Here is a 17,428-nt window from a genome sequence, read left to right as displayed (position 1 = left end):
TTTTAAAAATGGCCGAACCTCTGTCGATGATGACGAGCGTTCTGGACGACCATCTTCGAGCACAACGCCCGAAAATGTTACTTAGATCGACGTCGTACCATCAACGACTTGTGCGACATTGTTGGGATAGGCTATGGGACCTGTCAGCTGATTCTAAAGGAAGAACTCCACATGCGACGCATCATGACAACGCGCCAGCGCACACTGCCCTCAAAGTTCGGCAGTTTTTGGCCTCAAAACACCATGGCCGTCATCCTGCACCCTCCTTAGCTCCGTGTGACTTCTTCCTCTTCCCAAAGATGAAAATTCAGCTAAAGGGAAGGAGATTTGAGACGATAGAAGAGATTCAGGCAGAATCGCAGATGGTGCTTGACAGGCTGACAAAGAAAGATTTCCAGGGATGCTTCCAGGCTTGGCAGCGGCGCTGAGATCGTTGTGTTCACTCCCAGGGGAACTACTTCGAGGGTGATGGATGAATTTAATACCTGAGATAAGTGTACGGGTTTTTATACGCGCAGTCTTGAAACTTTCCGATCGCACGTCGTATGTAAGTAATATCTGAATCTAAATGTTGTTAATGCTACTTAAAATCTAATATCATCCAAAAATGACTGGCATGAATAAAGTAAATTTTCACAGCAGAATGAGAAGAAGTGGTCATAATAAAACGACCAGATATTCTCTACTGCTTTGGAAGAGCTGAGAGAATTAATGACCAGACAAGTGGATTCCAACTGGGAACTGTTATTACCTTAAAACCACTGTTACTGCCTCCTGGATTGCTACGGAATAGCACCTGCATCTGCGATCCTGTCGATTTCATTCTGGAAGGCAGATTCCGACCACAAAGTTTTTGGAGGGACACCCACTCACTGTCCACGTAATCAAACACCTGGAACACCATTTCCATTCTAAAAACGTCTTGCAACAATATTTTTCCTCATCATATGAAACACAAATTTAAAGCATTGAAAGAAATTCACTGCGACTTAAAACATGAACCGAGTGAAGACTCGAAAAAAAATGTGTATGGGAAAGTCCACAATTTATACTTCTTCAGCCATCATAGATTTGCCATTCGGATTCAGAATTGGCTTCTGAAGGATACAGAATATGTTATTTACTGTGCATCCAAATACAAGTACAAATAAATAATCTAAGCATTTCCAACTTTGTGAAATTATGGTTGAATAAATGCACACTCTGATTATCAGATCTCATGACTTTATATATCCACTGTAATCCAACTGGTCAGAACACTTTTATCATGTCTACTGTCACCACAAAATAATAATATTAAAAAATTGATATTTTAAATATTAGCAATACATATCAATATTAAACAATGAATAACTTATTTTTCTTATTTAGTGAAACATTAACTATAATGGCTATCATAAATTAGAAAATGCAGTCTGATTCCACTGTTGAGCCTAACACAAATAATTCAAATTTCCCAGTTCAGACTTAACACAAATTTGGGTTTTATTAATGATTATAAATTGATTTCAACCTTCCAATGAATTTGACTGTTTCTTTCTATAGGGCTTTATACACAGCATCATTTTCTTGTCACTCGAAACTTGTTCCGCAGAGCATAACACAGAATGAGGATAACACAAGAATGAAACTCTTATGATTTGTTGTAAAAGGAGGATAAGGAGTCAGCCAGCTGGTTCTCTTACACACAAACCAATAATTTTAAGAAACGTTACGGATGTCATATTTCCATATGACACTTCAGTCTGAAGATTTTTATAATAGGGGCAAGATTTCTTTGGATTATAAATCCTGCAGCAGTTTATGCAATACGTAAAGGTGGCGACTGACTTGTAACATTTACTCGTAATGTAACATTCGCGGCGAGCATGTTACATTACACCACAACTGGTGAGGCGTATCGAATGCTCGTTTTGAACGCTCGGCTCGACTGTGCTCATGTGTGCTCCATTCATTTCATTCAATATGTCGGACGTGGAGGTTGTGTTATCTTTGTTTCATTTAATACGCTACTCTTATCTAAAGAACTCATGAATGCTCGTTACGACGCCGCTCCACTGACTGACTGACTTGTAATGTAACACTCAAAGGGATTCGCGAAAAAACCGACAACACGATGGAGCGCCCGCGAGCGGCTCGCATCGAGCGGCTCCGTTCGCTGTCTTCACTTGTGTAATGCTCGATTTGTAACACGTTACATTACAGGCAAATGTTACAAGTCAGTCGCCACCTTAAGGCAAAATACGCAGTACTTTCTTTTTGTATCATATTAACACCTAATATTAAGAGGTGTTACAGAACAAATCACTGACTTCCGCTTTCCTTCAGATGCTCCTTTCTAGGTGAGGCCAACATACAACATATTTAGCATTACACATTCAAAACCATATTTGTTGGAATTCAAGGTTTAGAATAGTCACTACGTCCATAGATGTTAACATATAAAAATTTGTAAATCAGTTCAAATGTTATTCAGGAATGGAGGTACAGAAACATGGACACAACATATTCCTTTAAGACGTTTAGAAAAATATGCCAAATCGGATGCTGAGAAGATCTGAGGAGAGAGAATGTACAAGTAATAAAGAAATGCATACTGAACTTTTACTGGGAAACAAAGACATGAACGATGAAAGGATAATATCAAATGGATCTTCGGGAAATTGGCAATGGGGATGAGAAATGGATTAAACTGTTTCAAGGGTTCAATGACAAGGCTTTATTGATTCCATATTGTGAAAATGTTGCCATCGGTGGACTAGCGGTTAGCGTGCTCACCACTGGACCCAACGTTCGCAGGTTGATGGATTTTTAAGGGTGATAAAAATCCATAGCAGTTTCCTTCGGAGGGGAAGTAAAACTGGTGGTCCCATGTCGTAGATTTACAGCATGTAAAAGAATTTTATGAGCATTATACGAGATGTTTCGTAAGCAAAATTCAGCAGCCATTTTTCACCCAAAAACTCTCCTGATTAACTGCTAGATGGTTCTGGCAGTCATATCAGGATTGAGTAGAAATTGTGCAGAGGCAGTGGGCTAGTCACTCACTACTTCACGCACGACCAAGACCAAGAAACCTCCGAAAAGGAGGCGGCAGAAACCCACAACAGGGTTGTAGTGCCGAGAAACAACAACAACAATATTCTGAAAATATCTTGTGTATCAGAATAAGTACTGAATTCTGGCAATGACTTATGAATTACAAATTGTTTATAATTTCAAGTATTATTCAGAAAACATGTAACAGATTTCGGTTTCTATGCATTTACAGCCCTTACATCAGCATTTTATGAAAGATGATGCAACATCACATAACGCAAATGATTCTTTGGTTGCATTACATGAAGTCTTCAGTAAATGACCAATAAGTTTAAGTACTATGCACTCAATAATCACCCAATTTAATACATTGTAACATTTATTTGTGGGCAAACTGAAAGAAAAAGTAAATGATGCACACACGCTCTTTGGAAGTACTTTTGGCAAATAATATTCATAAAATTTACACTATTCTTTCACAGAAACTTAGACAGGTGTCTACAAATATTTATCATGATGTGAGGCACGTTTAGAAGCACAGAGTTGTCACCTTGGCTCCTTTATAAAATAAGTTAAGTTAAACAACTACGGGAAAAGTGCACCATGAATAACCAGCTGCTGTATTGGGTCTATGTGAGAAACGTGCCATGTCAGCCGAAGGATCTGGTCTAACGATTAACCATATATGCCATAAATGGACGGACACATCTCTTCAAAATGTTTTACTATGTGCAATTATTACCTACCTCCACAAAGTCCTCAGAGCAGTCATTTGACTGTTCTATATCAAAGCGCTCCAAGAAGCTTAGAGTGATAATATATCCCTCCTTCACTCGTATGTCCCAAGTGCACTCTGAATTTGGTGGATACTTCCCTGGATAATTTGGGGTAGAAAACATGTTGCCTTTGGTTTGTAATAGCCCTCCACAACCTGTAACACAGGTATACTCAAATGGTATTACATTGGCATCCACAATGCAATAAAAACAAATAAGCAGGATTTGAGGTTTTCATGGCAGTGAGTCTGAAGATTTCTGTCTTCTGGGTTGTTGCGCTGTGTAGTCTGGTCGATGTTAACCAATGTTTCAGAGGTCATACTGCCACCGTCCCTGATGACGGAGGCAGTATGACCTCTGAAACGTCGGTAAACTTCTACCAGACTACACAGCGCAACAACCCAGAAGACAGCCATCTTCAAATAACTTAATGTCTTCAAGTTTCCATCCATGTGTCAAACATTGGCATTAATGAGCCAGCCCTGGAAAGCCAACCCACGAGATATGTAGACTTAAAACATATGGGTACAGTACTGCCAACTCACCTTCAAAGACAGATTCAAGTTTCAGTTCGAATCCCTCATCCTCTTTGGAATCATCGGAGTGGAACTCAATCCACAAACCACTGGACTCTGAGAGAATGGGCAATGGGAGATTGTTGCCGCAGTATGTGTTTATCAGTGGAGAAGACGGATATGGTCCATTCCGAATAAGCACGTAATCGTGGTTGCAGTTACTCTCTAGTCTCATGGAGATGAATGTTATCTGTACCATTAACATAATTAAAACCTTTATAAAATTCTTTAGAAACGACAGAAGATGATAAAGAAAACTGAGGAGGGGTGCATGGAGGGTTTCTGATTGAAACAAGTTTTTAAAACGGGGATATGGACAGACGTACATATTAAAATTAACATATTCAATATATTAATTAACACGTAATATACTTCTCCACTTTTTATGTTTCAGCCCCCTTCACAGGATTCTCAAAATCATATATTTTTAGAGAGCAAACTGGAATAAGAATATATCCACTAAAATCTAAAGTAACAGCATAGATGGCGGTCTTCTGGGTTGTTGCGCCATGTTATCCTTTGGCTGCGTACCAACATTTACACAGCTACACAGGTTACAATTACAAATGAAATTGTTATAAATAATACTACATTTGAATAATCAATGCATTTATTAAGAGTTACTCACATTTATAACAGAGCCTTCGGGGTGCGTAACAGCCCACACACATGCAGTGTTTGGGGGGTAATTCCCATTGGATGCCACTGGACTTTTCAGCACATCTAGAGGACCAGAAACTGGGCCTCCACAGTTGAATGTGGAATAATGCAATACAAAGTCCACTCTGCCACTAGGACTCTGAGTTGCCTGAAACATGATCACTCAATCTTATGACAAATTACCTAGCGCACTGTGAATACATAGTGCACATTGTCCATCAAATGATATAGCTCTTACAGGGCCAAATGGTTTCAAAATAAATCATCGCTACTAATGACATATACGAGGCGCGTCCACAAAGTAAGTTTCCCACTCGTCCCACAGCTAGCAAACCTTATATTGCGCGAAGCGACTGTGCGTACGTGATAGAGCAATGACGTAGCATGGCGCATGCACTAACGGCACCTCCCGCGTTCTCACAGTAGCATCGTTGCAGCTGTTGAAGATGGAGGTTCTTATTCCAGCTCCCGCCGACTGTGAAGTGCGGTCAGTGATAACGCTAGGCCGCACACGGCTCGACGGACAGCAAGTCTCCTGCAGGAGTTCAGCTGGGAGGTGTTTAATCATTCACCCTACAGCCCGGACCTCGCTCCCAGTAATTTCCATCTTTTCCTACACCTCAAGAAATTCCTGTCCGGTCAGCGTCAGCGTTTTGAGAATGACAGAGAGGCGGAGATGGTTGTCACACAGTGGTTCCAATCCCAGGCGGCAGACTTCTACGACACAGGTATTCAAAAGTTGGTCCCACGGTATGACAAATGTCTCAATTCCGGTGGCGAATATGTTGAAAAATAGCTGGACACTTGCTGTATCTGTTGCAATAAATATTTCCATGAAATTGTGTTTTGTTTCTGTAAACGGCCCCAGGGAAACTTACTTTATGGACGAGCCTTGTATTACAATCACTACGATACACATTTTTTTTTATAAAATCTTGTTTAAGTCATACTAAAATCAGACTCAACAGTTCTGAAGAATGATGGTTTCAGATTTGTTGTTAGAATCATATATAATTTGTTAAGATTTGACTGAAAAATAATCACAAAAAATTATTTCCTTGTTACTGATGATGTTATCTGTACATACGAATAGAGTTCACCTACGCTGTGTTGTCTTAAGAGCACACACACTGGTACTCAAGAATGATTCCAACGGCGACTTTTATATGCACTTCCGCAGATAACAAATAACTATAATTGTAACTATAATAAAAGATGCACCTTTGTTCCTGATTGAAGTCATCTGAATCACGTCATTTAATCAGTGTCCTCATTCTATTACTGAATTAAAACAGCAATTAATCTTTAGTAAAATTCAGACCTTTCAAAACATCACATCCAAAGAAAGTCCTTAAATGTACATAATAAAAATTTATATGGAAGTGAAATTTTGATTGAATATATAAAAATTCTGAAAATTAATTCTGATTATATTTATTGACGGGATTCAATGCATATTAAGATGTACCTAAAGAACACAAAAATTTTAGACAGCAAGCAGAAACTGATGTTCAGAGATTAACGCCAGACTGTTGTCCCTGCATTTATGGATACACAACCTCAAAACTTTGAGACGTCATTACAAACTTTTAATCTCCTATTTCTGACTAGTCTTTAGGGTTATTTGAAAAGAAAGGTGTTATGTAGGACACGCCCAACACTTCAGAGTTGAAAAAAACTTATCTGTGATGAAATTTAAGTTATACCACAAGACTTACTGCACCACTTTGATGCAAAATTTGGCAACATAAATTCAAAACTGTCTTGAAAATGGAGGAAGCCATTTGTTTGAAAAAAATCTTTAAAAGTGCTGCCACAGCAAAATGCATAGTAATGTTACAATAAAATATATTACTTAAAACATAAAAAAAAAGTAAAGCTGTCCCACTATACGCCATGTAGACGCTAGGGGGGAGTGAAGGTATAGCTCCTCTCTTCCTTGACCTCGACACTAGATGGGGGTGAGTGGTCAGCCGGCTTTACCCCTGGGAAAGGACCCCGATACCCATTGTAGAGGAGGCTGGGTGGGCCCCAGAGCCGGTCTGGACGCAGAGGCTAGAGGAAATATCCTGTGCCCCCGTCGCGGATCGAACCCCGGTCGCCCAGTCTGTAGCCAGTCACTATACCGACTGAGCTACGCTAAGTATTTTTTTTTTATTACTTAAACCATACACAGCATTTAATCATCGGCAATTGTCACTGAAGCAGGTCACACACACTCTAAATAGGCCATGTCAAATTGTTGGGACAAAAAATACAAGAAAATAAATATGATTGACTGGACATACAGCTGGAAGTTAGAACAGTAGGGATGCATACAAATTTTGGCTGGAAAGAAAGTTGGAAAACGACCAACTTGAAGATCAAGAAGGAGATGGTATAATAATATTAAGACGAGCTTTAAGAGAACAGGTTGTAGGGAGGGAGTAAATAAAACTGTCTCAAGATCATGGACAATATTGGAAATAGGTATTTTTTTTAGCCTTTTGGTTCTGCTACAAGAGAATTAGTTTGGATTCAGGTAAATGTGGTAATTGCACTGTCATGCTCGTGACAAATGTCAAAATATGCCAAATGTAACTATCCAAGATTTGATCTGAATCTTGTCTTACTCACCTTCATGACCACATTCATGAAGGGGCTGAGTATCCTTGAAGGTTTTGTGTAGTTACCACAGAACTGTCCCAGAAGCATGCCACTTCCTGCAGAAAATCAGAAACCATAACCCTTATTCCAGAAGCTGCAACTTTCTTGTTACAAACTTGAATACACTAATAACAGAGCACAAATTGTGAACAGTGGTCCAGATTCCAACCGTAGTTTAACACTGGCATATAAAATGTTGGTTAAAGTGAGTGAGAAAGTGCTACTGATTATTCTTCTTACGATTCTGATCACACCAACATTTTACAGGAGAACTGGTTTAATCCTCTGAAGCCGAAGCTCATCTAGACAATTTCTAATTAAAAAATAACTAAATGAAATAAAATTAAATCCGTGGCGTAACAGCTCCAGAGAGCCAAAACAGACTAGCTCGACTGCTGGCCTCACGTTCACATGCCTAAGCAGAGGTGAACGATCATCATCCAACCAGATACAGGATGACGTGTGGTCAGCACGACGAACCCCCAGCCATTGCTAGTTTTAATGACCGGATTACGCTACTCATTGTAGCTCCCCAATTTCCTCACGATGCTGGGATGGCACCGGTCCCATACACTGGTCGAAAGCTCATGAGAAAATTTCTCCCCTGAGACTCGAACCAGCGCGCATTCCGTATCACCGGTCTGAAGCACGATGCCTCAGACTTCTCAGAATTTCTAATTCAGTCCACACAAAAAATGCATTTCTTCTTTAGAACACAAATCTACTTGTTAATTCTCTTCGAGGAATTAATCCCTATTTAGAGTGAGAATTGTATGAAACAAATAAATACAAAATGCAGAGTTGTTGACTGTTACACCAGATGGCACGTATAGTTACCACTGGGCTTTAAAGGGTTTGTCTGGTCTGTTTAAACTTTATCAGTCATAAGACAACATTGTAACATAAATTAATAGCCTCCATGGACCAGAGGCCATCTTGAGAAACTGACAGTCACTCAACTAGACAAGACATTTCCCTACCTTTCATAGAACCCAAAGGCTAATTACAGAATTTAAAAGAACCCATGACTGATCCCCGCCCTAAGGCAGATAATTCCAATCCATATCCTTAGCCCTTATTTATCTAAGATTCATTTTAGTCCATAAAAATATAATTCTCGCAAGTGGTCTCTTGTCTTCAGGTTTCGCACCTACAAGTGACCTCAACTGGCACTTAACATATCCAACGATCCTTCCTCCTGCCATAACAAGCCACGACTAAACAGACGACATTCTCAACTCACCTGTGGCAAACCAGACGCTGTTCCAATGATGGTAGCAGGTCTGATGTTCTGTAGAGCTAATTGTACCATTAAGCAGCGTGAAGGCAATGGTCTTACGCACATCCGTTTGAACACTTCTCTCCCATTCACAATGAAAGGAAGTCAGATTCAAGGATCTGGCAGGAGGATAGACATAACCACTGTCTCCACTAAGGTCACCAATACATGCTGGAATAGTAACAATTGATATTAATTGTTTAAAAAATAATCTTAACATGTCCAGATAATAGCAAAGCGTGAGGTGAGAGTTTGGTTGCAGACACATTGTGTCTATACTTTTACACTCATACAAAACTTAAAACAGTTACAACTATGAACAAAGTAAATATATAACATACGAGGTTTCCACAGCGGTAAAGATGTCAGTGTTGGCCATGTAAACTCGTAAGTACGTACCAACATTTCCGAGGAACAAAACTGCCTCTACCTTCAGGGCCTGATCAGGCAATATTGACAGAGTGAATGTAGTTGATGAAAGATTCCCGGGTTACAAGCCTCGTCAGGTGGCTGAATGGTGATTAAACCATATCTTCTACCAACATTTGGAGAACAATCTCTGATCCTCAGGGCTGTTGGGTAACAAATCTGATCCTTTGTTGCGTGCTCGCTGAAGGGCGGCTTGTAATCCGGGAATCTTTCATCGACTTCAGTTGCCGCTTAAGCTTCACTTTATACATCAGAGTGAATGTAATTTCTGTTTAGTGAATATGAAAAGCATTATGAGTTTCACCCGATATCTCTTGCCAAAACCCAAAAAATCTCAAATGTGATTAAGTTAGGCAAGATGAATCTGGTGTACTCATAAGACTTTTTTTAAGTACCATCGGGTCGGAGCCGACCCCTGGTAACATTATGAACAAGTTCCCTCTGATAGGAACCTGTTCATATGTTTCCTCGGCAAATGATCCAGAAGTGGTTTGCCGTTGCATCCTTCTGTGTGTGAATGATGATGGAAATGGGGTACTTGTTGGGATGCCACGGAGAAACCGGGTAAGCCCCGGAGGAAAACTCCGTGATACCGGGACCCCAGGATTACAGGCCCGGCGTTCTGACCGCTAGACCACCGTGGCGGTATACTAATAAGACTACTCACATTAAAATGTGTTTGAATGAAACCTATATAAATGTAAAGGCAACCATCATTTTAAGTTAACGTCAGCCATCAATTAACAATCTGAGTTGCAATTTGTGTAAAAGAAGTCAATCGGTAGATAAGTTGTCATGCTACTGGGCTAAAACACATCAGAAATTGAATTAAATTAATCTTCAGTGTTTCTAGTTATATTCTGGTATTCTTTTAAATCATGTTATATTCATACCCATGGCTAGTGAGTAAACATTCAGATTCACTTCCCTTTGTATTTATCAGTCATATCAGCAAGAACAAAATTAAATGGAATATGCAAATATCGAACAACTGGACACTTCCCATCCAACAGTTACCACTGGCAAAACTACTGTGTTGGGTGTGGGACATTGCTGACTCAGAACAGCAGTAACGACTAAGTTACATGCGAGACATACTTTTACATGATTATGGAAAATGGTCAAACATGTTTCGCAAAACAGTAATAAAATAGAGATGATACAACATTGGCAGATACATGTTTACACGGCTGTGGAAATGCAATCAAAATTATACATTAAGATTTCCGTCTTCTGGGTTGTTGCGCTGTGTAGTTTGGTCGATGTTAACCAACGTTTCGGAGGTCATACTGCCTCCTTCATCAGAGTATGAAGATTTCTGTCTTCTGGGTTGTTGCGCTGTGTAGTTTGGTCGATGTTAACCAACGTTTCGAAGGTCATACTGCCTCCGTCATCAGAGTATGAAGATTTCTGCCTTCTGGGTTGTTGCGCTGTGTAGTCTGATCGATATTAACCAACGTTTCAGAGGTCATACTGCCTCCGTCATCAGGGCGATGAAAAAATGTATGAAGATTTCTGTCTTCTGGGTTGTTGCCCTGATGATGGAGGCAGTATGACCTCTGAAACGTTGGTTAATATCGACCAGACTACACAGCGCAACAACCCAGAAGACGGAAATCTTCATACTCTGATGACGGAGACAGTATGACCTCTGAAATGTTGGTTAACATCGACCAGACTACACAGCGCAACAACCCAGAAGACAGAAATCTTCATACTCTGATGACGGAGGCAGTATGACCTCCGAAACGTTGGTTAACATCAACCAGACTACACGGCACAACAACCCAGAAGACATAAATCTTCATACTAAGAACCGCCCTGATGACGGAGGCAGTATGACCTCTGAAACGTTGGTAAACTTCTACCATACTACACAGCGCAACAACCCAGAAGACAGAAATCTTCATACTCTGATGACGGAGGCAGTATGACCTTCGAAACGTTGGTTAACATCGACCAAACTACACAGCGCAACAACCCAGAAGACAGAAATCTTCATACTCTGATGAAGGAGGCAGTATGACCTCCGAAACGTTGGTTAACATCGACCAAACTACACAGCGCAACAACCCAGAAGACAGAAATCTTCATACTCTGATGACAGAGGCAGTATGACCTCCGAAACGTTGGTTAACATCGACCAGACTACACAGCGCAACAACCCAGAAGACGGAAATCTTCATACTCACCGCTGTGAGAACCTCAAGTCTTACAAAATTGTACATTATAACAGACAATAAAACAGTGCTCTTGTTGAAAATATATTCCTATATTTAGCATTATTACACGGACTGTGCATAACAATAGACTTGTCATAATAAACCATTACTCATTACATTGAGTTTTTACTGTATTTCTAAGTGTCAAAATGAACTACTGCATTACGACAAAGCATAAATAATGTCTAAAGGTGATTGATATGTTTCTTGACTAACAATAAGCCAACAAACAGCACTGTGTTCTGATTTGGGAAATAAAAACTTACGTGAGAGTTCGTCTGACGTGTATCGTGCTCTGAAACCACGGTGTCCCACATTGTAAAATGACACAAAAATGATGAGCATACGGTTGCTTGTGGATCTCACAATCTCTGGTACACTGGATGCATAAAATGTCTTGAGATAGAGGGAATATTTCAGACCATCGAAGAACTGTAACAGGTGCACCAACATTCCATTAACTGCTACTACACACTCACACAAACTACAGAATTGTTAAAAGCTAACTATATAAAATGTTTCTGCAATTAAGCTAAGTTAGAAGCTATCGCGCAGACAGTCATGCCTCCCTCCCCCGACAAAAATTAAAGAAAAATAGAACCATACTATTCTCCTTAACCCACAATGTTCAGATGACTGAAGTAAACACCCATCCCTGTTGTTGGCATACACATTTACAAGTAATTTTACTATTAGCTGCAGAAACATGAGTCTCCTAGTCAAATATCAGGGACATATATAAATACATTTCAAAAGTAACAGACATACAAACAAACGAGAAACTGGAAACAAATAAATGTGTAGCAGTTAACTCACTGTTTACTCATTGCCTTTGTGACATTCTATTTGACGTGGCTATCGCCTGGAATACTACGCTAATAAAACTCACGGTGGCAGCAGCACTGGTCAACGGAAAGAATGCGAGACGTTCTGACAAGTGGCATGTTTTCCCATATTGAGCAGGTATTTTACAATATTTATTGAGAAATGTGTGAAGTATAAGTAATATATATTTTTATAAACATTACTATTATTATTATTTCTATTTTAACAATTTTAATTATGTTTAATAATAAGTGTACGTTTTGGTTTCTATTAATTAATGTCATAATAATTAAAGTTGTTGAGGTTGAAAATGTCACTGAAGACAATGTTCTATTGGACAGAGCCCCACTTTGCTTCTATTCCTAGTTGATTACGGACTGAACACCAAGTATAATATAACATAAAAGGTCAATTGAATAAAAATTTTCTTGGATATTATCCATCGTCTAGTAAATATAAAACGTTTTATGGATAATATCCAAGAAAATTTTTATTCAATTGACTCTTCACCATCGTCAAGAAGTTTTAGATTTGATAAACATAAAAGGTGATGACAAAGTATGTCAGTAAGAAGTATCATGGATGCTGGTAAACAATATGAGATAATCACAAGAATGTGAGTTAGGCAACTTACATTCTTAGAACTAATTATAAAATCTAAATTAACCTCAAAAACACTGGAAAGAGAGGTAAACCAACAGCATTTGGAATTGGTCAGCTTAACTAATTTTTATTATGTCATCAATTTGTAATTACACAGAAAATTAAACATTTAAAAAACTGATGAGTTTCTAAAATTAACTGTTACGATCACGCGGTCAATGGCGGTAGCCGCATTATTAAAATAAATATACCACAATCATAAGTACGCAAAACTATTCATCTCTCAAATCAGACATGGCTACTCATGCTATAAATATTGACGCATGCTATGAGAGGGTTTCAAATCTGATCTGGACTATTATTTTTTCACACATCTGCAGGTTTTGTACACGACTAAAATCATGTTCACATTTTTTATCCTTGCTTTGCAATATATCTGGTCCACCAATCTGGTTACTTGCCGATTCCAACAGAAAAAGAAATCTATTGGCCGACTATGCAAACAAGATCGCACCGCTCCCATGACCTATTCACTGGCGATGAATCATTAGCCGCTTCTTAACCTTTAGAGGCCCACCATGTCTTTTAAGACATGGTAGCAGTATCCCTAGTTGTCCTGCTGTGTACTTTAAGACACAACACACATCACATAACGTGCGAGCGTCATATTGGGGTTCTGATCCATAACCACAATGTCAGTAAATTCTAGGATGATTGTATAACCTCCATACATTTTCTTGCCAAAAGGTTCAATTGCTTTTCTTTTTATAAGTATTTTTACACAGGATTATTTAACAACCAACGGCTGACATCTGTAAGTGGGAGAGGCCTCTTAATTTCAGGTCATACTTTAAAATCTGAAAATCTGAGAGCAAATCTGCACTGTTACGAGGATGAGGGAGCAACTCTGACACCCCACTTAATTAAGAACATTGATTACTGCTGTGTAGAATGTGGATGGCATTATCTTTAAAGATAACAACTCCTTTGGACAGTCGTCAATGCCTTCTGGTTTTCATCGTGGGCGTAATATATAGTTACCTTTCAAACACAACTGAGAAATAACAAAGGAAACTATCAACCGAACTTTATAAAAAAAAATTCATCCACATTCGAAGACAATGACAAAAGAATAGAATTCTCCAAATAAAGACAAAATAATTGCAACTCACAATAATTCGATGTTTGTGTGCCTCCACTGAGGAATCCAGATCAAAGTCCAGCAGCTCCACGCTGACTCTGCGCCCGATGGGTACGACTATTTCCCACCTACAGATGCGCCGGTAACCCCGAGTTGAGGGGTACCCTGGACTCTCAAATACCCCACTGGGACCCTCCAATAAACCTCCACACACTGCAAAAGCATAAACACTGTATTCATGACGTAATATGTACGATACTAATTTAATATCTGTGTTTACTCTATGCAAAATTTGTGAGCAACATGTAACATAGGTTAAGTTCTAATTAAAATATATAATAAAATTCAGGTCAATACACAAAACAATACTTTATTTAGATGTTAAAATTTAAAATTTAAATGTTAAAATTTTAACATTTAAATTTTAAATAATTTTAACATTTAAATTTTAAATTTTAACATCTAAATAAAGTATTGTTTTGTGTATTGACCTGAATTTTATTATATATTTTAATCAAAAACACAAACATGACGCATGTAAACCTTAAACTTAAGTTCTAATGTCCGTGTCTTATTTTAAAAATGAACAATTTGCTATATAAAGCACAAAAGTAAATTCCAAATTAAATCTGATGATTATTAATGTAAAACATATTAAGAATTGATGAGGAATTACTTGTAATTTATCTGAAACCAATATTGTGGCATTTTCCTATAAAAGACTTGAGGAAAATACGAAAGGCTATTACGATTGTCAGTTCCCCAGATGGGATTTGAACGATTTAACTCATAGATACAAGTCACATACACGACTGTCAAGTTAACCTGCTGGATAAAATGTATAGAACATACAAATTTACTTTGTGTCAAACTAAGAAAAATTAAAACTACACTACAGAAAAAGATACAAAATGTAACTTGCAGACTGGCTAAAGTGTTTGAACATGTTTCAATGCTACATAACCCACGCAGATGGAAAACTAATAAACAGAAAAAATGTTGGACCAACCATTCTGACTGGTGTTGAACCTCAGGGAAAATCCTCGATTCACTTCATAGCTGTTAGAACGATCATCTGAGTGGAACAGCACTGCTACCTCATTGTCCGTACTGTTGAAAATTTGGCTACTATGTTCATAGGAGCTACAGAATCTGACAAGCTCATTCACTGCAACAAAACACAGCGAGGTGATACACAATGAATGACATTAAAGGCTCCACCAGCGAGCTTGTTATTTTAATGTACAATGTTCATTAAATGGAAGACTTGTAGTGTTTTAAGGTTATGTTAATGTGAAATACGAAGGGTCCTTGTGTTGTGTGCGCGTCAGTTTCCTCGTATAAGCAGTGCTCACAATGACATTTTAGTAACACATCATAACACAAGCACTCATTAGAATAGAATCAAATGGTGACACTTTGTACGTCAGCAAATAGGAGATACCGTTCTACCGAAATGCCTAAAAAATAATTGATCTTGATAAGCATTGGAAAAGAAAATTCTTGAGACAGAAACCACAGAAGTTCATGACAAATATATTTTAAAGATTGCTGTCTTCTGGGTTGTTGCGCCGTGTAGTCTGGTTGATATTAACCAACGTTTCAGAGGTCATACTGCCTCCATCATCAGAGTATGAAGATTTCCGTCTTCTGGGTTGTTGCGCTGTGTAGTCTGGTCGATGTTAACCAACGTTTCAGAGGTCATACTGCCTCCATCATCAGGGCGATGAAGATTTCTGTCTTCTGGGTTGTTGCGCCGTGTAGTCTGGTCGATATTAACCAACGTTTCAGAGGTCATACTGCCTCCGTCATCAGGGCGATGAGTATGAAGATTTCTGTCTTCTGGGTTGTTGCGCTGTGTAGTCTGGTCGATGTTAACCAACGTTTCAGAGGTCATACTGCCTCTGTCATCAGAGTATGAAGATTTCTGTCTTCTGGGTTGTTGCGCTGTGTAGTCTGGTCGATGTTTCAGAGGTCACACTGCCTCATTCATCGCCCTGATGATGGAGGCAGTATGACCTCTGAAACGATGGTGGACATATACTAGACTACAGGGCGCAACAACCCAGAAGACAGAAATCTTCATACTCTGATGACGGAGGCAGTATGACCTCTGAAACGATGGTGGACATATACCAGACTACAGGGCGCAACAACCCAGATGACAGAAATCTTCATACTCTGATGACGGAGGCAGTATGACCTCTGAAACGATGGTGGACATATACCAGACTACAGGGCGCAACAACCCAGAAGACAGAAATCTTCATACTCTGATGACGGAGGCAGTATGACCTCTGAAACGATGGTGGACATATACCAGACTACAGGGTGCAACAACCCAGAAGACAGAAATCTTCAGACTCAACGCCGTGAAAACCTCAAATCCTACATATATTTAACTTTATGAACTCGATGTTTTGAGATAGTGAGCTATTTGCAAGAAATGTCAACCCACACGAGGTGTTCTGAATACAAAGTGCAAACACACACAAAATTTTGAAATCAGTTTTCCAGGCCTGTTCACAACTGAATGTTGCAAAAATGTGACTGTTACATTTGTCGCATCTGTTTTAAAATTCAGATATAATATTATATAGCACTAAGTTGCACACATTTTACAGGTTGTGTCATGTACCTGTGAACATTATCCTGCTGATGATGTATGACACTCTGCCCTCCTGTTAAAACTAAACTCCCCCTTGATAGGTGTAAATTACAAATTTCATTTTGGGAAAATGTATTTAGCATTCCACATATTTACTTGCTCGATTTTATCAGTCTAATCACAATAAAATATTATTATTAAATATTAAAATGATGCTCTCTATCGAAATGTTCGATTTATATCAGAGCATCACCTTTTACTCTACATGTTTCGGTTCTAAATGAACCATCTTCAGGTGTATAACCCATATAAACTCAAATGTAATATCCTAATTATATTATTATTATTAAGTGTTCTGTCTTACGACAGGTCCATTGCTCTGCCCAAAAAGAGCTCTCCAGTTGTCCCTATTCTCGGCTTCTCGCTTTAATTCCTGGAACGTCACCTTCTTTCCTTGTTTAAGGTCGTCGGTTAGCTGTATCAATCTTCTTCCTAGTCCTCTCTTTCCTTCAACCTGGCCTTCGGTGATATCACTCATTAATCCATTCCTTCTCATAATATGTCCCAGCCAGAATATCCTAATATTTAATAATAATATTTTATTGTGATTAGACTGATAAAATTG

The 17,428-nt window shown here is 38.8% G+C and overlaps 1 protein-coding gene across 2 annotated transcripts in view; it reads right to left on the bottom strand.

Moving 5' to 3' along the window:
- Window positions 1-17,428, bottom strand: part of Cubn (Cubilin) — a 218,656-nt gene that overhangs the window by 33,665 nt on the left and 167,563 nt on the right. For both annotated transcript variants that reach the window (XM_087357091.1, XM_087357090.1), the window contains exons 48-56: window positions 15,205-15,363; window positions 14,227-14,408; window positions 11,893-12,058; window positions 8,940-9,146; window positions 7,667-7,752; window positions 5,019-5,198; window positions 4,361-4,580; window positions 3,786-3,970; window positions 752-892 (exon numbers count right to left, since the gene is read on the bottom strand). In XM_087357091.1, coding sequence (XP_087213217.1) covers window positions 752-892; window positions 3,786-3,970; window positions 4,361-4,580; window positions 5,019-5,198; window positions 7,667-7,752; window positions 8,940-9,146; window positions 11,893-12,058; window positions 14,227-14,408; window positions 15,205-15,363 — 1,526 coding nt within the window. The remainder of the gene's footprint in view (window positions 1-751; window positions 893-3,785; window positions 3,971-4,360; window positions 4,581-5,018; window positions 5,199-7,666; window positions 7,753-8,939; window positions 9,147-11,892; window positions 12,059-14,226; window positions 14,409-15,204; window positions 15,364-17,428) is intronic.

Source organism: Zootermopsis nevadensis, unplaced genomic scaffold (genome assembly GCF_977971745.1).
Source record: "Zootermopsis nevadensis isolate Lab colony 2312 unplaced genomic scaffold, Znev_1.0 Znev_ptg000028l, whole genome shotgun sequence".
In the NCBI taxonomy this organism is placed as follows: domain Eukaryota; kingdom Metazoa; phylum Arthropoda; class Insecta; order Blattodea; family Termopsidae; genus Zootermopsis; species Zootermopsis nevadensis.
Note: the sequence above shows the minus strand (reverse complement) of the source record. Positions and strands in the feature narration are given on the sequence as shown.